The sequence below is a fragment of the Natrix helvetica genome, assembly GCF_964273705.1.
Source record: "Natrix helvetica genome assembly, chromosome: 7".
Lineage (NCBI taxonomy): Eukaryota > Metazoa > Chordata > Lepidosauria > Squamata > Natricidae > Natrix > Natrix helvetica.
In genome coordinates, this window is record NC_138558.1 from 23912968 (window position 1) to 23940244 (window position 27277).

General features: G+C 39.2%; 1 protein-coding gene across 1 annotated transcript; it reads left to right on the plus strand.

Annotated features, from left to right (window-relative positions):
- The first annotated feature begins 9265 nt into the window (after positions 1-9265).
- CYP2U1 (cytochrome P450 family 2 subfamily U member 1) lies at positions 9266-25825 on the plus strand. Its single transcript, XM_081960231.1, has 5 exons — positions 9266-10835; positions 14567-15202; positions 20298-20459; positions 21817-21984; positions 25277-25825. Exons 1-5 carry the CDS (start codon positions 10376-10378, stop codon positions 25453-25455), a joined length of 1605 nt encoding a protein of 534 aa, XP_081816357.1. The 5' UTR covers positions 9266-10375; the 3' UTR covers positions 25456-25825.
- Positions 25826-27277: the final 1452 nt, after the last annotated feature.

The window sequence follows — 27277 nt, forward strand, 5'->3', positions numbered from 1 at the left end:
TATCTTCTTGTTTTCAAGGTTTATTTGTTTGAACCAAGTCTCTGTTTATAATATAAACTTAGTATGTTGAAACACCTGAAGTATTTATTAACCTAATGCACACAAAAATTTACATGGCCCACTACTTTTGTTCAGTTTGGCTCAAAAACCAAACTTTGCTACTAGAATTACAACCCATAGCAATTAAATAGATTGTATTTGTCCATGTTATAATATGCTTTCATAATGTGTCAGTAAAGGCAATATTCAGAAAACTACTATTCACATTTGCTTTAATTAATATAACTTTTAAATATTTTGAAGTTTATAATTATATAAAAGGAAATCAATTAGAAAAGTTGACATTTAAACATTTGTAAGGTCAAATTAAAAAAAAAACAGATGCTGAAAATTTTCTGAAGGCTGTTGTTTTTCCCTAAAATTTGTTAACTAGAAAAGGTGCTACCAGTTTCCTTCTGATTTTTTGTTTTCATAGATTAACATAGCTATTGTTATACAAGGTCATATAGAATTAATTTTCAGAAGATCACAAATTCTGATGTAGCAAACAATATAATCTAATCATAGATAAAGTGTGATATTCAAGTCAAATGCTTTATTATGGTTAATTTTCTTCACTAGAACCAGAATATCTACGTCACATGTAAAACTACATCTTTTAGTCAGAACATAGATGTTACTAACAAAATGAAAAATTCAAATTCAGAACTTAAAATACAGATAAATTCGTTTTTAGCTTTATCTTAATAGGACGTAACAGCTGGAGTTTGGAAATATACACTGCAAAATCCCCATTCCCTCCCCACTCCTGGGTGAAGGATATTGCAAAATGACCATTCCCACCCCACTCTTGGGCCAGCGAGAGGTGGTATTTACCAGTTCTCCAAACTACTCAAAATTTCCATTACTGGTTCTCCAAAACCTGCTGAATTTCATCCCTGATCTATAGTGAAGAAAGGTTGAGAACCACTGATATAGAAGTTTGAGGTGGAAACAGACTACTGAGTTTGAGAACAGTGTTCATGGCCTAAACTTGAAGTCCCGTGTGTGGTCACTAATAATTTCCTTGTAGACATCATCTCCTTTAATGAGAGTCATTTTTACGACTATCAGTGTTCTCCCATCACAGCCATTGTATTGTCAAAATTTGAAACTTTCTCATTGGCAAAACAGATTGGAATTCCCCAATCATGCACTTTTCTCTAAATTTTATAAATAAATAAATTTGTCTTATTATATGGCAGTTAAAGAATGATCCAGAGAAAGCCCCTTCCAATGAAAAAGATACATTTGAAATTGCTGTTGAAAAAAAATCTAGAGAACCCAAGGCATATGTTCTCCTTGGTTTTATGGCCATGATTTTGAAGAAAAAAAATGTCATATAGCAGCTTTCATCTTCACCTTAAACCAAACAATTTTTCTTGTTAAGCACCATTCAAGTATTTTAAAAACAAATCAGTACACATCACTAACAAACCCTATCTTCATTAATTTTCGGTGAATTTAAAACAATCCTATCATTTTAAAGATAAAACGGGGGGGGAAATCTAGTCTTCAAGATTAATATAGTACTGTGTTTCATAAAATGCACAGAGAAAAACAAATCCCCCTGAAGATACCTTTAAAAACTAATAGAAATATAAATATGAGAAATGTTTCGTTCTTACTTTCTATTCTTTTTCTTGAGCACATAAATTGTTATGTTCAGAAATAGCCCCTATGAAGGAATCCTCTGGGATTGGATAAACAATCTGCAGTTTCAGATAACTATAATAAATAATAATATATTATTATAATAATAAACTTTATTAACTGTGCAGGTTTGTACCATCTTGCCAATTAGTACTCTGAAAAACAGAAATACTCTGCCTGAAGGAAAGGATTTTAAACATTATCCTTTGGACAATGATTAACCATGAGAAAAAATAATTTTAAGAAGCATATATGTATGTATGTGTATACATACATACATACATCTTATCCTTAGTTATCCTACAAAAGGAAACCTAGTTGATGCCTCAGCCAAAAGATTACAGCTTGTGAAGGCGTGATTTCTGCATTTTGAAAATGACTAATAGCTGAAATACAATAGGATAAGTGTTTAATAAGCAACGTAGCACAAGAAATTGAAATTTAAAATATAATGGTTAATATTTTAGTCTGGACTATACTAAAACATTTAGATTTAAAACCAAAGGCAGATATTAAATCCACTTGAAATGGGATTTGAAAATATTAAACAGTGGATTTACATGGGTAACAATGTAGAAAGATTGTGATATATATGCAAAGATTTAAAAAAAGGAATTTGGCACATTTAAAATTTTTATTTTGATGCAGTTCATCTTTTTAGGAGTTTCTACCTCTTTTTAGAGATTATTCTTTAAACAAATAAGTGTCCACTTGGCAGGTAGTCATATAACTGCAGTTTCAGTTGAGTATATTTTGTTAGGTATGTTTTTTTTTAATATCTGTAGTACTAGTGAAGAGTTGCTGATAGCATTTTTGAAATAGTACTTTTTAAGGTGCTTATTCATTCAGGTGCTTTCAGGTGATCATAGCAACCTAATTCAGGAAGAATAATATGCAACCCAGCTCAGTATATTAAGCAAGGTTAAGCCTAATTTGAATGGCCTTAAGTGAGCTTGTTTTTGTAGACATACACACATGCTATTAAAAGATTTTAATAGAAGCCATAGCTGTTTCTACCATTATATGTGTACACACACACACACACACACACACACACACATATGTTTACTGCTTTTGTTCCTACCCTTGGTAACCTGAAACAGGTAGCTAGCAGTAAATATCTTTAATATGTTGCATACTAAACCCTGGTGTATATACTATAGGATCTCTATGGAAGGCATTTATTTCCCTACTGTTCAGTATCTTTCAGCTTTAATATATTTTCTGTTGTAGATCTTAAAGATTCAAATAAAAAAATATTTTTTTGCAGTTTAAAGAATTTTATTTATTAGGAGTAATAGTTGTATTTTTTGCCATTGCTACTCATCATTTTATGTCTTTTGGGAGTTTCTCAGGAGGAGAAATATATAGCCTACATACAAATAAGATTTGCACATCTGCTCTAGTTTTGCAATTGTGGCTTAACATACTATGGGATATATAGCCACAATTTAGCATATTAGAAGAACCATCCATCCTGTTAAGTAATAGAATGGTTTATCTTGGCTGCAGAGCACATTATGTGCTCACAATTGTATTTGTTAGCATGCTTACCTATGAGCCTAGGCTATATAAACATACTAACACTTCATGAGAAAACAGCAGGGATTATAAATAGTGATTGGGTTGGATCTGCAAATTCACTATCCATGGTCTGCTTAAACAATTATTTTAAATGGGTGGAATCCAAACTCAAATATGGCTCACAAACAACTATATGATTTCTATGAGCAAACATCTATTCTACACTATCAGCTTCATTGGTTGATTGCTAGTTGATTTTGCTATGCTGTCCTCAGAACAGTGATATAGATTGTAGCCTGAGGAGCTTACATTAAAGGAGATTCTCAGGAAATTGCCAGCCTTTTTCTGTTTTGCTCTCAACAGCCTTGAAAATACATAGGATGGAGGAATAATAATAATCATGCTGTGTTTCCCCGAAAATAAGACAGGGTCTTATTTTTTTACCCACAAAATATGGCTTGGGCCTTATTATGAGGGGTTTATTGTTTATTGGGGTTCCAAGTGGGCACCCAAAGAGCCGGGCACAGCCTCAGGGGCGAATGGCTGTGTTGCGCTGTCACAGCAGTGCAGCACAGCAGCCATGAAGCGATCACGCTGACAAGCAGTCACCCGGCTAACCCCCTTTCCAGCCGGGCATAGCGCCATTCAGTGAATGGGGCTCTGCACGGCTTGAGAGGGGGGTTGCGCGCTTGCTTCTTTGGTGGCTTCCACCCTTGCTTTTTTGGTGGCTTCCACAACCATAGAGCGTACGCCCAGAGCAGCCACTGCTGGAAGACTCGGTTTGAAAGCCACTGAAAAAGCCGTGCTGGGATGGGGGCGGCGGTGGTAGCGGAGGTGCCCTGGCTCTGCAGGGAGAGCTGGGCCAGGCCATTGTGAGGCTGGGAAGCGCGTGAGCGAGTGCGCAACTCCCCTCTCCAGCCGTGGAGAGCCCCATTTACTGGCATTCCAAAGGCGCCAAGCCGCAGGAGCTGGGCGGTGGGGAACAGGCGCTCACGCGGATTGCCGATACCCCTAGATCAGTGAATGGCGCTGTGCCTGGCTGGAAAGGGAACTTGCCGGGTGGCTGCTCGTGAGCACGGTCGCTTCATTACTGTTGTGCTGCGCTGCTGCGATAGCGCAACACAACCATTCATCCCTGAGGCTTTGCCCGGCTCTTTGGGAGCCTGCTCGGAAGAGAGCAGCCGCCCAGCAACTCCCCCTTCAGTTGGGCACAGCACTGCTCACCAACCTAGTGGTATCCCGAAGGTGCCAAGCAACGCGATCACCTTTGCCTCCCCCTCTGGTTCCCGCGGCTTGGCACCTTCAGGATACCGCTAGGTTGGTGAGCGGCACTGTCTGGCCAGAGTGGGGGGTTGTCCAGGGGGCTTATTTGCGGGGGAGGCCTTATATTTTTGCCCACCAGAAAAATGTGGCATGGCCTTATTATCAGGACATGTCGTATTTTCAAGGAAACACAGTAGTAATATGTTCCCCAATTCCCAGTGAAACAGTGGTAAATAACTGAATAAACCTATTAAGAATCAAGGCTCCCCAATCTTTAGAAACTGTATAATCTGGACAATAATATTGGACAGCTAGTATTAAATCCCTCTCTGCAGTTGCTTTGGTCTTTTGAAAAAAGGGGAAATATTGAGTATTACATATGCATGGAAATTTCCCAGAGCCTCAGTTGAAGGCCTGTACAAAAATAAAAAAAATAAGAATATGGGTTTCTATAACTCTAGTAAATTATCTACTAAATTCAATCCCCAGAAATTTTAGCCAGGAGCAAGAGTGACCATTACTTGAGATGCTGGGAAGGTACCATCCTTTCACTGAAAATGATTACACACACACAAACATACACACATTTAGATGAAGCTTTGTCTAAATTCTGCCTTGATACCTTCATAGGTGAGATTTTTAAAAATCATTTGATGACTAGCAGGTGATATATACAATTTTAACTCTACTTGGAAGGTGCTATAACTCTTTATTTTTAGATCAATACAGATTTTAAAAATTGCTGATTTTTTAAAATCACTGATCCTAGCTATATAAAGGTCTATGGATACACTTTGGTATATACTGCAAGGAGCCATCTGAGGTATTTGTTTGTTTTACGAAATAAAAATACAAAATTTCATATTCATGTTTATAAAAATTAGGTGCTAATCCTCATGATTATAATTCTGCATTTTCCCCTACACCTTTGTGCTTACATAGAATCAGTGCTCTATCAGTGCCCAGTTGCTTCAGAACAGGTTAGTAAGAACATGTAATTTGAGGACTATAGAATTTGAAAGACAGTGGCAGGATTTGCTATAAACTGAGATTAGGAGGATGTTGAACAAAATTTGAAGGACCATAAATGTCTTAACTTATTTAAAGTATCCTAAAGAAAGGACACAGATCTTTCTTGAGAACAACTGGTACCATCTTTCTAAGAGGATTTGAGAGGGTTGATGGAAACAGTCCTGGCATATTACTGTTGTATTTATGTTACGTCACTATGTCTATATTGCATAAGAAAAATAGTTGAAAATGAATACTTTACATTCTTAAGACTGTTTTTAAATTTTTTGAATGAAAAGTACTAAGAATATGTAACTACAATGCAAAGTCAGACTTACGTATTGGAATTATTGCTTACACAAACATTACTTACTTTATAAAATGGGCCATTACATTGTTTAAAACTATTGATTGAGTAAATATTGTAGTAGCTTTATTTACTATGTGAAGTCCAGAACAGGTATGGAATAAAACAATTGATAACTATTACAATCAATTTTAGTATCATCAATATTATAAAAAAGGGAGCCTTCAAATGAAAAGACATAATTATGCATAGGGACTTAACTATTGAAGCTAATCAGACTTTGCCAGAATTTGACAGCTGAGTCCTATATAACTTTTAGTTATTATCTATGCATCAAAACATTCTATATTTAATCTAAGAATTCTTGTCTACATATATAACTTATTTAACTTAACATATTCAAGTATTCTAAATCAAGAAATCTTGGCTTATTCAAGTTGTAACATTTCAAAGAAAATGATCAGTACTAGCATAAAGTTTTCACAATCTTTTAGGAAATCTCATTTTTAAACTGGTCTAAATTTGTAATTTAATGTAATTGCTAGCATATTTTAATCTATTTAAAAATTATTTTAATGTTAATATTAATATTAATTAAATGTTAATTATTTTAAATGTTATTCTGTATGTATGTTTTTCTTTAATAAAGTATAGTATTTTTAAAAAACTGCTTTTAGAGAATCTAATATGCAATTATACTGGGAATATTATCCATATTACTTGGTCAATGCAACTTAAAAATTGATATTTTGCAGAATGTTAACAACAGGTTATTGAAGGAAACAAAATGAAGATAGTTTTAAGTTATTTTAATGGGACAAAATAACAATTGATATAATACAATCAATTATCATCGTGCTCAAAACAAAAAAAGGACATGACCTATAAATAATCTTAATGTCCTATAGATTCAAAGTAAGAAAAAGTATTTCTATGGGTTGCTTTTATAACAGAGAAAGGACCAAAGGCTATTGGCCATGTCCATGTATTTAACTGACTATAAGAATGCATACCAGTTGCTATAGATTAGAACATGTGGCAAGATTGTATTATACTTAGCATGCCTATACTGTGGACAATAGGAACCTAATGCTGGCCTCAAGGGGCTGTCCCTAGGCCTCCACTGCTATCATATAATTTTGTGCAATGGCTTAGGCATCTTCCCTATCTTGCTTACCAGCAAAATGGCAAGAAATCTTGTCTTATCTCCAAAACTGGCAACATACCAGCCAGCTTTATTATTAAATTAGTAGTTTATTTTGGAAAGCTGTCAGTATCTTTTTGTTGTGGGCATAGCGCACACACTAACACTTGTGGTCGTCATGTTACCAATCCATGCCCCATCCCAATACATGTCCCATCCTGTTATCAGGTCCGTGTATGTATGGCTTGCATACTTATATGTTTCTCAGTATCTTTTCTCTTCTATTCCCAATTACTCCCTAAAAAAAGATTCTGCCGCCATGTGAATCAAATTCAGACAAAATGCACAACCTGTCCCCATACTGTATTCGTTAGGATTATGTGTGTATTTCACAGTAATACACACAAGTGTGTTAGCAGAGTAGATGGCACCTGGGCCGTTTCTGGGACCCTGAAACAAATTCTCCGACAAAAGTGCAAATCTTACTCCAGTTCATAACTTATTTAACACAATAAGAAAACGTTTTTAGAAAAAAAATGATAAAAATAGCATACCTTTGCAAAGGTTACCGAAGGGTTGTGACTTCAAGTAACTTCCCCCAAGTAAACGTTTTTTCCTACTTTATTCAATTGTAGGGTATTTGTTTTTCAGACTCACGTGGTTTTTAATATCCCGATTTTGTCATTTACAGAAGGTTTTACAGTCACTAAATGATATAAGAGCAAATGAAATCTATTTCAGTGAGCTGAAATAGATTGCAATGCCAAGTGTACTTACAAAACAAAATGCCTGTGGAAAGATACATATGGTGTACTATATTTTAAAATAAATTAACTGTATTCTTCATTTCCTCATAGATTAAGTAACTTTTGACCTGATGGATCTACCCTCCCCCACACCCTTAAAATGAAACCTACAAATGCCACTATTTTATTTTATTTCATTTTATTTTAGAAATGTATAATGCTTATGCTAATAATAGTTTCCTTCGGGGTAGCCAAACTCCATGCATCTCCTACAGTCAGCAAACAATCACTGGGATAAATATGTCTGATTTTATTTTATTAAGATTTTAACAGAAATAAACTGAAAGCCAGGGCATTTCAGAGCACAACATCAAAAAAAAAAAACTGCTTCCAGATACAGACACTGAATCATTAATAATTTACATGGGCTGTCTTTGTACAACGTATTAGGCTGAGGGGGGGGGGGGGAGCTGCAACCTGCACTCTCAGGGATGTATATTCTGTGGCACCCAACATTCCATCTAAATGTGGTAGCAGGAATTTCAACTAGCTGAAGGATTTGGCTTTGCTTCAATAGGGACTTATTTGATGCTTTAAGCCTTGCCGAAGCTTAGACAGTAATATCATTGTTCAAACCCAGGGCCAGTTCATGTTCCTGGTATTCACGTACTCCTAGAATGCAGCCCTTCACATACTTTGCAAAACTTTCTGTAGCCTTCAGGTTGTATGCTTCTGCCGCTGGGCTAAAACATAAGCACCCAATATTTGATACACTGTCTGATCATAAAGAGACTGTAATATGTGGGAGACACAAGAAAGAGCTTCAGCCTAGGAACAGTTTAATAAATCATATTTGAGTCTGAAAGAGAAGGGATGGCAGAAGCATCTCAGAATACCAGGATTTGGGGGGGGGGATAAAAGTGAGGGGTGGGAGAAGTACTTTTGAGCCATGCAGGAAACCTTACGATATAGGGTTAGTATTCTTGATTGTCCTTCTTGTCTGATTACCTCACAAGCCCTAAGACACACATTTAGCTTGGGCTGTTGGGCAAAACCAATTTGTTGATGGTGCAGTCTGTGGTTGATTCCTAAAAACAATGTTTATTAGCAATCATTTTAGTTAATAATGGATAAACCATTTCTTTTGCAAGACATTTGCTTGGCTTCCATAAAATCATTCTGTCTGCTTATGGATAACAATCATCATTGCACTTAATGGCGATTACGCTGTAGACATATCCTTCCAAAAATCTGCTACTAAAAACTTTACTAGCCTAGGATGACTAATAGACAGCCGTGGAATTTAAGAAAGATTTATTATTCCTTTATTAGCCACACGAAAGCCTTTAACTGGGTAAAAAGGTTCCCCTTGCACATATGTGCTAATTGTTCCCGACTCTAGGGGACAGTGCTCATCTCCCTTTCAAAGCCGAAGAGCCAGCGCTGTCCGAAGACATCTCCATGGTCATGTGGCCGGCATGACTAAATGCCGAAGGCGCACACAATGCTGTTACCAAAGGTGCTTCCTATTTTTTCTATTTGCATTTTTACATTTCGAACTGCTAGATTGGCAGAAGCTGGGACAAGTAACGGGAGCTCACTTCGTTACACAGTGCTAGGGATTTGAATTACCGAACTGCAGACCTGCCTGATCAACAAGCTTAGCGCCTTAGCCACTGAGCCACCACGTCCCTTTTTAACTGGGTAGGTAAGGCCACAATATGGAATGTGTTAAAGCTAATAGCTGGGCCTGAACACTTAAAAAGATTCTTCTGTAATATTTATAGCGAACAAGGATCTAATTAGGGTATGGCTATACTCACATTTTTACCAAGAGTTTATGTACTCAGATTTTACTTATTTCCGGGTTTGTCTACTACACAGAGCCAAAAACGGGCTGGTTTGCATTAAGGTGCTATGGTAACTGCCTGGTTAACAGTGTTGGGCAAACATAGCATTTGAGCCTAGGTAAATGATAAATGACCAGGAAGTCAATATTACGATGGCAAATTCAGTTGCCATGAAAAAGGCCATATCCCATTTGTACTGCATTTGTATTTATGCTAGCAAAAAAAGAAAACACCGATTTGGCATTTCCTCTTCTCTTTTCCCACCTGACCAAAAGCGCTTTTAAAGAATGATCCATTTTCCTCTTTTTTTTTTTAACCCCGGGCTCATTTTTTATTTTATTTTATTTATTTCGCTCCATCTCAATGCTCTTTCCTCTCCACCTACCCCCCAATTTCGCAGACCCGCTTGGTCTCCGCGGGCCGCCACGTGCCCATCAGTGCCAACTGCTACCGCTGCATTGCACGGCCTTTCTAAAAACCACCGCTCTAGCGGTCCCGGTTTCCGTGCTGCAAAACACGCGCGCCGCATCCCGGGCGAGCCGTGCGGCGCTCCAGCTCCGGCGGATCAGAGTAGGGGGGACGGACAGCCCCCCCCCTCCTATGACTCACGACGTCACGGGCTCGGGGGAGTTTCCAGCAAGCTGTCATTGCTCCTTTCTTCCCCGCAGGCAGCCAATCAAAGGAGGAGCTGCTGCAACCAGCCGGCAGAAGCGAAGAGGTGTCCACAATATCCCGGAGGATAAGAGGATGGTGTAGTAGCAGGCGCAACTTACTTAACAGGTTGCCCGTGGGCGCCGCGCTGGACCTGCTGCTGGGTTCTCCCTTAGCCTCGGCCAGGATGGCGGCCGTCGACTGCGCAGAGGAGCCGCCTTCTTCTCTAGCACCAGATACGGTTCGAGCGGCGATGCTGGGAGCCGCCGGGCTGCTGCTGGCGTTATGGTGGCTGTTGGGCCGCCGGACTCTGCAGCGCCTTCCCCCTGGCCCCAAGGCCTGGCCGCTGGTGGGCAACTTCGCCTTCGCCCTGCTGCCCAAGAAGCTGCAGGTCCTCGGGATCTTCTCGCCCCGCAAGAAAGAAGGGAACTGCGACCGAGCCGAAGATGGAAGGCCGGCGCCGATGCATGTGCTGCTTACCGGACTGGCTAAAATGTACGGCAGCATCTTCCGAATGGCCTTGGGCAGCCGCCACGTCATTGTGCTTAGCGACTTCGAAGCTGTCCGGGATGCGCTGGTTACTCAGGCCGAGGTCTTCAGCGACCGGCCCAGTATGCCCATCGTGGCCATCCTCACCGAGAAGAAGGGTAACGGGGGCGGCGGTGGGCTCGACGGGGCGGAGGCTTGGATCAGGGACCCATTCCGGCTCTTGCGGGTGACTCAGGAACTGGGTCTCCTGGGGGCAAAAAAGACTCCAACCCGAGAGACTTCCCTGTCCTAAAGGCCCCCTATCCAGCCCTTCGTTTGGCATGTGTTTTTATTTTGATCTATGGGCGTGTCTGATTTGGTTTAGGCACACCCAACAAATCATGGTTTCAGAATAAAGTAGCCCAATGATAGAAGAGAACATTTGTAGCCAGGGGTTAAACTCTGGAATCTTTGGTGCTCTCTCAGCCAGGTTGTTTTCCTGCAGAGGATTCATTTCCCAAAATAGGTAGCATCATCAGTGCCAATAAGGAAATCGGATTTGCTCTCATAGTTGTGGCTTGCCCTGCCAGTGTTGGTGGGAGTTGTCTTGCTAATTAATCTTGGTGTTAATCTCGGTTTATCTGGGCGTTGAGCAGTTGAGGAGGAGGTGAGGCGAGGAGGTGTTTAGGTCTTTTTCTTTTCTTTTTGATTGTCTCTTTTGAATAGTAGTAGGTGTTGTTTGAGGGATGCGGTGGCTCAGTGGCCAAGATGCTGAGGTTGTCGATTGGAAAGGTTGGCAATTCAGCGGTTCGAATCCCTAGCGCTGCATAATGGAGTGAGCTCCTGTTACTTGTCCCGACTTCTGCCAATCTAGCAGTTCAAAAACACATTAAAAGTGCAAGTAGAAAAATAGAGAGCACTTTGGTGGAAAGATAACAGTGCTCCATGTGCCCTCGGCATTTAGTCATATTGGCCACATGACCACGGAGATATGTCTTCAGACAGCGCTGGCTCTTCGGCTTTAAAATGGAGATGAACACCACCCCCTAGAGTCAGGAATGACTAGAACATATGTGCGAGGGGAACCTTTTACCTTTACCTAGGTGTTGTTTATCTCTATGTGTCTATTGACAGCAGATTTGTCCTAGTGCCAGGCGTCTAATAATTCTTTAGTGTTTTTGGACTTGGCTTGGTCTAGGATGTTTCCCAGTTGAAACCATGGTTAAATCTGTCCATGGGTTGTGAAATTAAGGAATTGTCACCACGTCTTCTGACTGCTAGTTGATGTTTATGAGATGTTCATGAAGGCAGACAACCATATTTTCAACTGGAAAACGTTCTAGACTAAGCCAAGTCACTGAATACCATGAACTTAGACAAGTCAATAGGCACATAGATACAACATACCCACCCATTTAAAAGAAACAGCCAAAAACAAAAAGGCCACCTTACCAACAATCAACAGCTGGATGATTAATGCCAAGATCAATACTAGGCCAACAATCCATAAGTAAACAATACCCTAATCAAGAACCTACCAACTCAGATAAGCAACGAATAGTAAACAGCCCAGTTAGGAACTACGCAATCCACTCCCACCAACACTGATAGGGCAGACCACTAGTATATAAAATGAGAGCAAACTTGATTCACTTACTAGTATTGATGTTACCTATTGGTAGTTTGGTAAGTGAAGAATTAGACTTTTAACTAGTTGAATTGCATACTATATAAACATTACAGCATTCTGCAGTATACTTACCACGAGGCAGAAACTGAGGAAGGACCCAGATAAGTGAAGACTTACTAAAATGACTGAAATTTAAAGACTCGTGTAAATAAGGAGTTTTGGAGGGAGTTAATTTTTCCAATTAACAAATTACATTAAAGGGTGCATGGATTTGTGACCTACAGCTGACTTAATCAGCTGCATAAAAGGGTTATAACTAATGCAGGATTCAAATTAGTGTGGTGGAAAAGGAGGAGGAGACAGGATGGTTCTGCAGATGCAGTATATAAGTGAAGCAGATTACAAACACTGCAAGTTCCTTATCAGTCAACATATGAAATGTGTTAAAAGCCTTTGTTGAAGATTTCTGAAATTGCCTAAACCTTTTGATATGAGTTCAGAAATCTATAACAAACCCACCTGTCTACTGCCCCATGACACCAACTGTAGTACGGTTGGTCTCAACAAGTACACATGCAAGATTAGAACTGTATTCACATGCTCTTCCTTTAATGTGATACATGCTATTATCAGCCAGAGGTTCCCCTTGATATTATGAACATATGACATAGGACACATGAAACAAACTTTGTGCAAAATAATTAATGGACACCAGAAAGAGCAACATATTTTTTAAGCATTTCAGCCTTCCAATGACAGATTTCAAAATGACTGTTTTGGAAAAACGAAATTTTAAACACACCATTAAGTAAGAGAAGAGCAAATATTCTGACATACTCTTAAGGCAGCTTGCTCTTTTTCTAAAGCCTAATGAAATTTCAGTGGCTTCAAAGATGCTTTTGTAGGATTGGGTTCAAGATTTATGCTTTATTCATTGCATAAAGTAGGGGTGCTCAATTTTTCCACATCAAAGGATATTGATATGGCACTTGGTTATGAAGTGGTGTGCACTCCTAAAAATAAACATGTTTATCCCAGATATAAGCTTCATTTTATTTAATGTAACTAAAATTTAATGTGATTATCCTCCCAGTCTTGTATTTAAATGTTCTTTTTAATCTTCTGTCATATTTAAAAAATAAAATTTGGCAATAATTTTTGGAGATCTTTTCTAGAGCCTACATGCAGAGCTTTGGCTATGTAACTCTGATGTAAGACCTTTATGTCCAAAATTATTATACAATACAATAATACAATAGTAAAGTTGGAAGGAACCTTGGAGGTCTTCTAGTCCAACCCCCTGCCTAGGCAGGAAACCCTATACCGTTTCAGACAAATAGCTATCTAACATCTTCTTAAAGACTTCCAGTGATGGGGCATTCACAACTTCTGGAGACAAGCTGTTCCACTGATTAATTGTTCTAACTGTCAGGAAGTTTCTCCTCAGTTCTAAGTTGCTTCTCTCCTTGATTAGTTTCCACCCATTGCTTCTTGTTCTACCCTCAGGTGCCTTGGAGAATAGTTTGACTCCCTCTTCTTTGTGGCAACCCCTGAGATATTGGAACAATGCTATCATGTCTCCCCTAGTCCTTCTTTCTCTTAAGCTAAACATACCTAGTTCCTGCAACCGTTCTTCATATGTTTTAGTCTCCAGTCCCCTAATCATCTTTGTTGCTCTTTTCTACACTCTTTCTAGAGTCTCCACATCTTTTTTTACATCATGGCGACCAGAACTGAATGCAGTATTCCAAGTGTGGCCTTACCAAGGCATTATAAAGTAGTATTAATACTTCACGTGATCTTGATTCTATCCCTCTGTTGATGCAGCCTAGGACTGTGTTGGCTTTTTTGGCAGCTGCTGCACACTGCTGGCTCATATTTAAATGGTTGTCCACTAGGACTCCAAGATCCCTTCCCTATTGTCTCTTCAAGGTTGTCAGGGCTGCCTCTGTTCAATTTCTAGGAAAGAGAAACCATTGACTCCATAGATTTAGAGAAAAGTACTTTTACTAGGAACAAACGGAAAGCAAACAGTTTCAAGCAAGCTATGAGGGAAACTGAGCAAACACATCAACTTCAAACACAATATACAGCCCAGTCCAGTCCCCTTGTAGCTAAGCAACCACATACCAAAGCCAACCTTGCAAAGGTGCAATGTAATCTTTCCCATATTCCCTCCCCACTTTCTACGGCAGTAAGCAACAGGCTGGCTGGCGAAGGCTTTGGAATGAAAGAAGCTGTGGACAATTTCAAATTTTAAATGTTCCTTTCTCCATACAGGTGTGGTGTTTGCGCCTTATAATCCAGTGTGGAAAAAACAAAGGAAGTTTTCCCACTCAACTCTCCGTCACTTTGGACTAGGAAAGCACAGTCTGGAGCCTAAAATCATTGAAGAATTCAAGTATGTGAAAGAAGAGATCCTGAAACATGGAGAGGAGCAATTCAATCCTTTCCCTATTATTGGCAATGCAGTGTCCAATGTGATCTGCTCAATGGCCTTTGGTAGGCGCTTTGATTATGATGATGCAGAGTTCAAGAACATGCTAAACCTGATGTCACGTGCGCTGGAGTTCAGCCTGAATAGTCAGGTACTGTTGATCAACATTTGTCCATGGCTCTATTATCTTCCTTTTGGACCTTTCAGAGAATTCAGGCAGATTGTGCTGGATATCACAGCTTTCTTGAAAAACATCATTAGACAGCACAGGGAAAGCTTGGATGCCCAGTATCCCCGAGACTTCATTGATATGTATCTCCTGCATTCAGATGAGGAAAAGAAGATCAATGGGGAAAGTAGCTTTAATGAAGACTACCTGTTCTTCATTATTGGAGACCTTTTTATTGCAGGCACAGACACTACATCCAACACACTACTCTGGAGCCTTCTTTACATGTCCCTTCACTCACAAGAGCAAAGTACGTGGCATCGGATTTTATCTACATTTCCTACTGAACCTACTTTGAAGTCAGTAATTCAAAGCTTTTCTATTTGGGTGGGTGGGTGGGTGGAGCTGGGTTTTCTAAGATGTGGAGGGGGGGGATGGAGCTGGGCTTTTCAAGATATTTAAAAAAATAAACAATGAACAATGACGGAAAGGGAGCAACATTTTTTGTTTGCTTTGCTCTTTTTCTTGTGCTTCTTTAAAAAAGAAGGAAAGTCTATGCAAGGAGCAGTAGAGCTGAGCAAAACCTCCTGCAGAACTTGGAATAGGCAAGATATCTCGGTCAATGCATCAGGGATGAAAATCCTGTGTATGTGGTAGAATTAGGGCAGTGATGGCAAACCTTTTTCTTATGGTGTGCCAAAATTGTGTGTGGGTGCACTATCATGCGCGCATGCATGCCCACACCAATTCAATCCTCCCTACCCACCTGAGTATGCACGCGCGATCCCTCCCCAGCAGTGGTAGGTTCTGGATCCCATTCTACCGGTACGGCTGGAATGGGCCCGGTGGCATCCACATGGATGCATGCAGCAAGTGCATGCATCTTAGCACTTCCGCGAGCCTCTACCTGCTGCGTGGAGTGTCGCACAGGTGCTGTACGGACCATGAGCATGCTCGGAAGCGCGGAAGCCTTAAAAGACAGGTAAGGAGCCCGGTGCTCCAGGCAGGCTCCAGTATGCCCGTCTGCAACACACGCACTGCTCCCCAGGCTTTGGAGACTTTCCTGGGAGGGTGAAAACGGCAACATTTTTGTCTGCACGCAAAACGCCCTCTCTCAGCAAACCGGTAGTGAGCCGGTTAGGAACCCACCACGGAATTAGGGGTTATGTTCCACAATGCAAAGAGACATACCTATTTAAAACATTCTATAAGAGAGTAGACAAAATCATCTTTTCTCAGGATGGAGAAAAGAAACAAAGTAATCTTCCAAGACAGCTGTATTGCAAATGATGTTTTTAAAATATTTTTCATAAATAATATGTTGTTATTATACATAATAATTATATGCCAACTTGGGTTTTTCTCTCCTTGGGCAGTATAAGTCCCTTAATCCCAACTGGGCTTCCCCAGAGGATCTAAAAATAGTGGCCCGACTGCTTCCCTAATACCATACTTCAGTTATATATATATTCTCATTGACCTCTCATTGACTTCTCTTGAGGTCAATGAGAATATATATAACTGAGGTATGATATGGTAAGTTGCTCAGCCTGGTGCTAAATAGTAAAATATTTAAGGAAGATAAAAAGTTTGTTGTTCAAACAATCAAATGTTGGAGATAGTTCAGCTAGCCAGGCAGAGGTACTGCCTCAAGAGGGAATTGGATTAAAAGTATATTCTAGGTCATTGTGTAAATAGGATTTGTCAAACAAATGGGATATGCTGTACGCAGGGTGTACTCAGATTAACATTGAACTCGTTTGTTTTTTTAAAAAAAAGAATAAATAAAGCCAAAACTCTTAACAAACCGGCAGATTCTCCCAAGGCGAGCTCATGATTCCTTTGTGAGGCTGTGGGATGGTAGGGTGCTGATGAACTGAAACCATTAGGTAATAAGGGTTTAGGATAGGAAATGCTACTTTGAAGGTGACTGTGGCTCCACCACCCTGAAGGAGCCTGTTTATATCCAACTGTTCTCAACAGCTAATGCCCAGTATGCAACCTATTTTGAGAGGTGGAGGGAAGGTAGTACGTTGGGGATATAGCTGTAAGGTGCTTTAAAAGAAACGGAGCCTCTGAACTGTTTTTATTCAGAGTTCTGAATGGGACCAAGATGGCATTGCTTTTGGGTTGATGACCTTGTTGGTGCCTCAATTGGAGTAGTGCGCTCCACTAATGTTATCAGATCTCAGCAGCCTCTGATTCTATGGGACATCATTTCCTTTTGAATTGCCTATGTGTTATGGCTTGCAGGCACTATTTTGCTCTACTTCTATTCCTTATTCAGAAGATCCCCCCAACACTGGAAGTGGTAAAAGAGGAAGTGAGTGGTATCTCTTGACATAAAAGTACTACTTTTGAGGCAACAGGATTACAACTTGGAGACGTTATTTGAGTCATACCTACTATTGCATGCTTGGGTGGCTCTTGCTGATCTACACACCACTTGCACCTTTTCTTGAAGCACAACAACTTTGCTGTTGTGACTTACACTATTATTACCACTCATTTGGTTAAAAATGCAGCTGATTCTTGGGCTGGTGTTTGTTACTATGAGCTTTTAATACTTGTATTGCTGCCCTTGAACTGACTCCCCATAGGTTTCCAGGTGTTGGTCTAACCTATATTGTTTTTAATGGCAACTACAACTAGACTTGGCCCATCCAATGTATTTCTTCTGGGAAAAACTGCTAGTGCTGTCCCATGTGAAATGAGAGGGTTGGGAACTAGAAAGGGCAAAGGGTATTTTTCACTAATGTTTCCAATATTCTAGAACAGCCTATCCTGAAAATAGGATTAGCCCCCTGGGTGGTTGTCTTTCAAAAGTTGGTTAAACAAAACTCTTCAAAAGTCATTTGGAGAAGTAATAGGATGTCACCCTCTTGTTTCTATTGCTGATCTATGTTGCTTTTAATATTTCATGTTTCAATTTTTTTGTGAAGGAGGGGTAAGTCTTGAGCAATTTAATGAATAATTTAATAAATATTTTTTTTTTTGCTTTTAGCAAATATAGTGACAGCAAATTGCTGGCTGAACAGCTTTCATGTTTCATGTATTATTTATTCTCTGCCACCCTATCGAACATTTTCACAAGTTCTGATTTTACAGTTAGCAGCAATTTGGAAAGTCTCCAGTAAATGAATATAGGATATTGTAGAACAGATTTAGATAGCTTGCTTCTCTTTCTTTGCAGCCACGTCTGACCCTTCTTGCTGAAAATTTATGGTCCCTTCTCCCCATCTTGAAGCATGAAATGTAGAAAAGTTATAATGCAAACCCCAAGATAGATCTCACGTGGTTTTAAAACCAAAACATTGCCCCTATATTCTTTTCTGCACTACGACTGGAAAGTAGCTCACTTCCACTGTGCCATTTTAAAAGTTCCTCCATTCAGGTAATGAAAAATACAAAATCTTGGACAAAAATATTCATAACAAAGCAATCCTGTAACCTTTTTTTGTAAAAAAATATTCCATTCATTTAATTTTTTGGCTTATTTTTTTTTCTAACACATTTTAGCGTTCCAGTCAGATTTCTGGTTTAGGTAGAAGAGGGCAGTGTTTTGACATTTAGTTGGCATTTAAAGCTGTGCAAATAGGTTTTTCCCCACCTAATTTATTTTGAAATACTCCACGGTATGAATATAAGAACTATGCTGATTCAGGCCTTAGGCCTATATTCCACCATTTTGTGCCTCACAATGGACAGCTAGAATATTCAGGAATCTTACAATTCTGTAAAGGTATAATCCGTTAGCCCTCATTCTCTGTTGTTTTCCAGAAACCAGTATTTAAGACATACTGTTTGTAAATGGAATTTGTAGCCGTTAATCAACTGATTCTCTATGAATCTGTCCAATACCCTTTGAAAACCATCCATCTTGACTTCTGTGGACTGTATGAAATAAGAGTTCCTACTGTTGTTCATGAATCTGTGCAATTAGCTTCCATGATTACCCTCAGTCCTCATTGTGAGGAAAAGGCAAAATCCTTATTTCTCCATGTTATCAGTGCCATTCATGATTTTTTTATACTTTTGTCACATCTTCCGTTAGCCCAGGGGTGTCCAAACTTGGGAACTTTAAGACTTCTGGGAGTTGAAGTCCACAAGTCTTAAAGTTCCCAAGTTTGGACACCCCTGCGTTAGCCTAATTTTTCCAGGTTAAGCAGCCCAGTTGCTATAGTTTTTCTTCATATGACAATTACTGTAGCCTGGTATACTTTTTCAGGCTTTAGGCTTAAAATCTTTCTTAAGATGTACTGGAAAGGATCATGACACTCCCAAGTGTGATTTTACCATAGATTTATACAAGGGCATTATTGGGATTGCCGATTCTTTTTTCCCCCGATTTCTTTCCGAGATTCCAAGCATACATTCACCGTTTTTTTAACAGCAGCTCCATACTAAGTTGACATATCACTGAACTTTCTAATCTAGTTCCAAGTTTCTTTCTTGACTGATGACTATCAGCATAGTTCCATTAATGGAACATAGGTGAAATTGAGGAATTTTTATGCCAACATACATAATGCTATGCATTTATATTAAACTACATTTGAAGACATTTTCCCCACTTAGGAGAGAGACTTTCAGGGCAATCCACAGCCCTTTTGGGTATGTCCACCCTGAATGTTTTGATAACATCAGCAGGCATAACACTTTCATTACTCAAATCTTAATTTCAAATTGTTTACTTACAAAAAAAGTAAGTAAACTTTTACTTGGGACTGTACTTTACATCTGAATCTGAATCAAGGAGAGAATTGCCTTTTTATTCCTACTTTCTATTTCCTATATGTGCAGACATTTTTTTAAATACTAAAATACATCTAAAACTAATCAGTGTACATCTTTTCATGGCAGACGAGACAAATACAAGATTAAAGGGACTTCTGTCTAGAAGATCATGGGCTCAGTGGCTAAGATGCTGAGCTTGTCGATCAGACAGGTCGGCAGTTTGGCGGTTTGAGTCTCTAGCGCCGCATAACAGAGTGAGCTCCTGTTACTCGTCCCAGCTTCTGCCAACCTAGCAGTTTGAAAGCATGTAAAAAAATGCAAGTAGAAAAATAGGGACCATCTTTGGTGGGAAGGTAACAGCATTCCATGCACCTTCGTTGTTTAGTTATGCTGGCCACATGACCACGGAGATGTCTTCGGACAGCGCTGGCTCTTCGGCTTTAAAACAGAGATGACCACCGCCTCCTAGAGTCGGGAACAACTAGCACATATGTGGAAGGGGAATCTTTACCTCTAACTTATCTAGAAGAGCACATTGTGTCATTCTTCTGGACCTGTATCATGGAAGTATATATCCAATAACCTTCCTTCTCTTTCATTAGACTGCAGATGAACCAATTCTCTACCCACCCAAAACATTCATTTTACTATTTATTTATTTTGCATAGGAAAGGTTCAAGAAGAAATTGAATTGGTAATTGGGTGCAACAGACCTCCCACCCTGGCTGATAAGGCACACATGCCCTTTACAGAAGCGACTATTATGGAAGTTCAAAGGATGACAGTGGTTGTCCCTCTTTCTATTCCTCGGATGGCCTCAGAAACTACTGGTCAGTATTGAAGAATGGATATGCTAGTTAACTTGACAATGCTGTTCTTTCCTGCTGCAAGTCTATTTGGCTGAGAAATAATACATTCGGTAGAAACTTGAAAAACTGAAATGAGCAACATTCAGTTCTGTGTGTTGCTAAACATTCCAGGGTAGCATAGTACTTAACTTGTTGAACTAGGACAAGGGATACCGAAATACAAGTCTTTCTTCCGATTCTGGGCCAATCCCTCTTTAGTTCAACCATTTCAGAGTGTTGTTGTTATGGGTAAAAACTAAAGGAAATACTATGCTTGATCCCTTAAGATTCTGAATGAAAAGTAGGATATTAATCTAACAATTACAATAACTTGTTTTTACTTTCATTTTTACAGGGGGCATTCTTTATTTAATTGTGGTAAATACTTAATTTTCTTGTTCTGCCACCTTAGGAATTATAATTTAGTGGCAACATGGGAGGTTTACAGAGAGGGGAAGCAAATGAGGAGTAAAGCTGATTTGGATTGCCTGCTGTAGCTGAAAGCATATTTCAAGAGGCTGTAATGTTTACAAAAAGCATGGCATTTATGTTTATGATATTATGGTTTGACTAGTCTCCCTTACATTTACATTTTTCTCTTCCACAAACCCTCATATATGCAGTATATATCTGTGTTTCTCTAATAACAAACAACCATTTTAATTAGGCAAAATAACATTCATCCAAATCAGTATTTTAATGTCTCTTGATTTCCGAAAATAAGAGCTATAAAGGAGGAAAGGAATTCTATAGAGGAGAATTGCTTCAGTGTTGATGTTTCTACTTAGGAACTGGTACCGTGTTTCTCCATGAATACGGCCTATCCCAAAAATAAGCCTTAGTTAAGACTCTGCCTAATCCATCCCACCGTCTGGTTGTATGAGGTGGGGCGAGTTGCATGCATAAAAATCAAGCTAGGGTAAAGGTGGGGAGGTGGAGCTGTCCCGTGCACCCACTTAGGACCGCTGCAGCCAGGCTTCCCACGCCACGACAGCTGTCACACTGCTGCCTGATTTCTGTGACCGCTTCCTGTGCTGCCACTTGTTCCAGTGCTGCTGATTTCAGGCTGCATGGCATATTGCTCTGGTGCCACCATTCAGACAATGGCGCAACATGCCACATGGAAGAAATCAGGCAGTGGCGCAACAAGTGTCAGGGTGTGGGTGGCCTGGCTGTAGCGGTGCTAAGGTAAGCAGGTAAAACATCCCCTGAAAATAAGACCTGGTGCTTATTTTGAAACCCAAAAGAAAATAAGACCAGGTTTTATTTTGGGGGAAATATGGGAACTTTATTGGTGATCTGTATATTTTGATCTGAACTTTATTGTTTCTCCTTTCAGAGCTTCAGGGATACATTATTCCAAAGGGCAGTGTAATCATTCCTAATTTGTGGTCCGTGCACAGAGATCCCAACAAATGGGAAAACCCAAATGATTTTTGCCCGGCAAGATTTCTGGATGAGAACGGCCAGCTCCTCAAAAAAGAAACATTTATTCCTTTTGGAATTGGTAATTTAATTGTTTAGAGTAAAGATTTTGTCAACATTAATGTGATAGATCTTTAAATCACCTACTTACTTATTTGTAGTAGACGCTGCAAGGGGCCCTTTTGGGGTCAGAAGCAACCATTTTGCTAGGCATGAAAAAGTCCACATGTGAAGGTTTAATTTAACTGATTTATTGCTCACACATTATATGTACCGTATTTCTCGGAGTATAAGACGCACCGGAGTATAAGACGCACCAAGATTTTGAAGAGGCAAATTAAAAAAAAAGTTTTTGAACTCTGCAGACCTCCCAAAAATGGGCCCGTTTTTTGTCAAAAGCATAGACTTTAGGCGGCTTGTAGATTGCTTGTGGGGCTGGGGAGGGGGGGCAAAAATGAGCAAAAAACGTCCTGTTTTTTGCTCATTTTTGCCCTCCCCAGCCCCCAGGAGCACTCTGGAAGCCTCCTAAAGGGTATGCACGGTCATGTTTGCAAAGGGGGCAGGGTTACGGGAGGCAAAAAATGCTGTATTCGGTGTATAAGACTCACCCAGATTTTCACCCTCTTTTTTGAGGGGAAAAGTGCGTATTATATGCCGAAAAATATGGTACTTTGCACGAATGCTAGAACCCCAATTTCTTCAACCCAGATACCCATCATAGCCCACAAATGCTGATCCTGCACAGAACATGAAAGCATCCCTGCAGTAGATTACATTACAGCAACAATGTCATTGCTAAGAAAATTGAAACACTTTTAAAAATATTATAAAAGTGGTGTCAAAAATATTGGATGAATCAGAAATGTTGTTAGGACAATAGATGAAACAGTGACTCTGGCCAAGGGTGTACAGCTTTATTGGGGCTGGGGGTAGCCCTTGATCCTTGAGCAGTGTGACAAAGGACCAGACTCCTAAATGAAAGCAGTGGAAATTCATTTGATTTAATGACAATTTAAAATGAAAGAAGTTGAAGTGATGCAATTTTATCATTATTCTCCATGAATGTATTGCGTTATAATTTAGAACAAGCCAGCTTCCAAGGTTTTCAAAGGCTACAACTTGTGCATCACTCAATTAGGTGATGTAGGAATGTAGGAAAAATATAGATCAGGCCTCAATCTTGTCTCCCAGATTTGACATTATATGAGATTGTGTAACAGGAGACCAGTTCTTTTAGCTGCCAATATTTACCGGCATTCCTTAGATCATCCTTTTATTATTTTTCAATAAACAAAACCTATTTAGAACATTTTAACTATGACCTTGGAGGCTCATTGCATAAGGCTAGGGTCTGGCCCCATAACCTCTTATAGGGAAGTGATGTGTAGGTTTATATGAAGCTGAATTTGATTTAATTTAAATGTCAGTGTAATTACTCTTTTATATAATTTTTTTATATTTTTTAGACACAAATAATGCAAACAGTACATAAACAACTGAATATAAAAATAAAGAAAGACAAAAGAAAAAGGGAAAAAAACTCATATTACAGTGTGCCCCCCACCCCTGGAGACCTCCCCCCCATATTTCTTAGAAATACAATATTTTTGAATTGTGCCCCTATACCTTACAAAACAACATATATTCTTGAGTAGGTTTACTCCCTTTGCCTTCCACCAACACTGATTTTTTAAAAATCCCCTCATATTTCATTATAATTATTTACTTTAATCATCCCCTTTTTAAGTTTAATTTCTGTGGTTAATTTATCATTTGTTTCCATACTCCAAATTTCATTATATCACTAATTTCTTTGAATATCCCAATTTTGTCACCAATATTTAGCCATCACTAATCTAGCTGCCATTATCAAATTTACAATCAATTCCTTTTTTGTTTCATTTATATCCCATTTTTCCACCAGCAATAATAATGAAATCCTCGGTGACATCTCCAGATTTACATTCAACAGTACTCTAATTTTTGTAAACACCATGTCCCATATTTTTTCTGCAGTATCACAATCCCACCACATATGTTTATATGTTCCAACCTCTTTTTTGCACCTCCAACAAATATTTGCAAGTGATGGTTTTCCACAGCAGTAATACTACATCATACATTAAGTAAACGCGCTACGAATAACAACAAACAATGCAGAAAATATTTATACAATGAGAATCAGTTCTTTTGTGACACTGCCTTTTGTCAAAACCATTTTAGAAACAGAATGGGTAAAAAAAACTACCTAGAATTTCATTTTAATAAGTTATAGGGGAGAATTAAAGAGCTATTTTGGTGTAGTGGTTAAGGGATTAGGCTAGAAATCAGACACTGTCCATTCTAGTTCTGCCTTAGGCACAAAACCTGCAGGGTGACCTTGGGCCAGTCACTTTCTCTCAGTCCTGAGAAGGCGGCAGTGGCAACCACCTTCTGCAAAACCTTAATAACTGCAGGGATTTGTCCAGGCAGTCTCTGAGAATCAGACATTATTGACCAAGGAAAAAAAAGAGTGTTAATAGGAGTACACCAATAGTGTTCAAAATTCTTCATTGGATTTGTTCTGAGAAATTAGGGGTGATTGCTCTGGTGTCTTCAAGGGAACAGGACATTCTCCAACAATTTCTAAGGAGCTGAGTTTCTTAGTAAGTAACAAGAATTCCCCTAATTGTAGGAAGAATTCATTCTCAATGATTTCCTTTGGGACTGAATGAAGGAGAGGTCCAGTGACTCATATATGCATATTGGAAGAGACAAAATTCTCTCTCTTTTTCTCACCTATGTATATCAGTGGTGGGATTCAAATTTCTTTACTCCTGGTTCTGTGTGCATGGCTTGGTGGGCATGCCGGGCGTGACTTGGTGTGCATGGCAGAGGAAGGATTCAATTTATTTTACTACCGGTTCTGTGGGAGTGGCTTGGTGGGCATGGCTTGGTGGGCGTGTTAGGGGAAGGATACTGTAAAATCTCCATTCCCTCCCCACTCCAGGGGAAGGTTACTGCAAAATCCCCATTCCTTCCCGATCAGCTGGGACTCAGGAGGCAGAAAATAGATGGGGGCGGGGCCAGTCAGAGGTGGTATTTACCGGTTCTCCAAACTACTCAAAATTTCTGCTACTGGTTCTCCAGAACTGATCAGAACCTGCTGAATATCACCTCTGGTCTATACACACACAGTAGATGCACATAGAGGGCTGTAATATTCCAATCATTTGATCATTTCTTTGAAGCAAATGCCCTTTCATCAAATTGAATAAAATTGAAATGAAATGGGGGGGGGGATACTGTTTTCTGCACTAATTAATTGTGAAAAATCATTCTTGTCTCCCCCCCCCCCCGTAACCCCTTTCCTTGTGTTTGTTTTCTTTTTAAAGGCAAACGTGTGTGCATGGGAGAACAGCTTGCCAAGATGGAGCTTTTCTTGATGTTTGTGAGTCTTTTGCAAAGTTTCACCTTTATATATCCCAAGGACTTAAAGAAACCACCAATGGAAGGAAGATTTGGCCTGACGTTAGCTCCCTTTCCATTTAAACTTATTGCCTTAAAGAGATGAGGAAACTTCCAAGAAAAATGCTGCATGATGTCCGTATTACTATATGAAATTCAGGGCTATAGACGAAATGTTCTTCACCAAAAGCTAGTCATTAGCCCAAACAGGCTAGGGAATTTTCAGTCCATGGATATCCAAAAATTATCAAGCACTTTCTCCTTCGCTTGGGCTGTCCCCCACTTGATATGCTGAAACTCTTCAACTATAGAAACAAACTGAAGTATGTTGACCCCCAAGAGCTGCAGAGTAACCAGAGAAAATTGGGGCAGCCACCCATAAGGGGACCATTGGTTGTTAAATGCCTTTTTATAGTAGATAAAAAGCAAAGGAAAACATTGGAAATCTAAGTTGCACACGACAATAGACAAAAGCCCCCCCCCCCCCCCCAAAAAAAAAAAGATTCAGAAAGCACTTATATATTTGGAACTTTTAAAAAGACATAGTCAAAGAAGCGTAATGGGTTGACTTAAAAACTTGAGCGGCATTGCAAACTCTCTTAAAACCAGAGTCTGTTGGGGAGGGGTGTGTGTCTTCTGTTGGATAAGTCTGGCTTGTCTTCACTGTCAGCAGTAAATCAAGAAAAAAAAAGCTGTCCTGCACACGTAAATGTAAGTTCAATCCTCCGTCTGACTCCTTTTACATGCTCCTTTTTTTAAAAGGCTACTTTTTTTTTAAAAAAAAAGTGTAAAGCCTCAAACATACATATACATAGATGTGTTCAATTAAATGAATGTTCCATCCTTATTTTAATAATGAAGGCAAAATTTGCTTTTAAAAGATGATGGAAATGGAGTGAGATCTCGGGTGTGTGTGTGATGCAGAATGATGTTATTGATTCTAAGGCACAGATCCTCAAACTTGGCAACTTTAAGACGTGTGAACTTCAACTCCCAGAAATCTCCAGCCAGCTATGGGAATTCTGGGAGTTGAAGTCCACAAGTCTTAAAGTTGCCAAGTTTGGGGACTCCTAAGGGATCATTACTATGCCCAACTACTGTTCCTTTGTGCTAATCAAGAAAAGCAAAACTGAGTGGACTTCCACAATTCAATTTTTAATACACATTTATTGAGGTTTATCTCATGGCAGCTCTTATTTATTGTTTGCTAAAAGGACATTTTTGTTGGCACAACTTAGGTAATTTCTCAACTGTTCACATGCTGAGTTTTTGGCAGATTTCAGAAACTGCTGAGCTCAGCCTTTAACCAGCAAGCCACCTATAACATCTGTGTTGAAAATGTGTAATACATGGTGTAAATGCCATAGGAAGCAGCTCTGGACAAACTACTGCTTCAGGAAAGCATAGGAAATACAATGATAAATGTCTTAAAAATAGGATTTTATTGGGCAGAAGATGTACTTGTTTTTAGCACCTTAAGTGCTCTGCGATTTGTATTGGAGAACAGTCTTGGCCAGTTATAATTGTGGTTCTGGCATGAACTATACATAAAACAATTCAATTGACAAATATTTGAGTTTGAATTTTGGGACATAAAATTTAATTTAAAAAGGCCTTTAGAAATGAAAGTTAGGAAGGAATGCAACTTATTCTAATCTAATTTTCTAAAATAAGATTAGAATTCAAGTCCCATGCTTTTAAATACTAAAATGTAGAGAGAAGAATAATAATTGCTAGTTCCTATATTTCTTATATATTTCATGGTCCATAAATGCAGAATATTTTGATGAACATTTAGATGCTATTCAGCATAGTAAAAAAAAAATGTACATGTATGAAAGACTCCCTTACCTTTTTCCCATTCCTGTTTTCATACAGAGACATGAGGATGCAGTTAGACGTATTTGAAAAGAACTTTATTTTGTAAT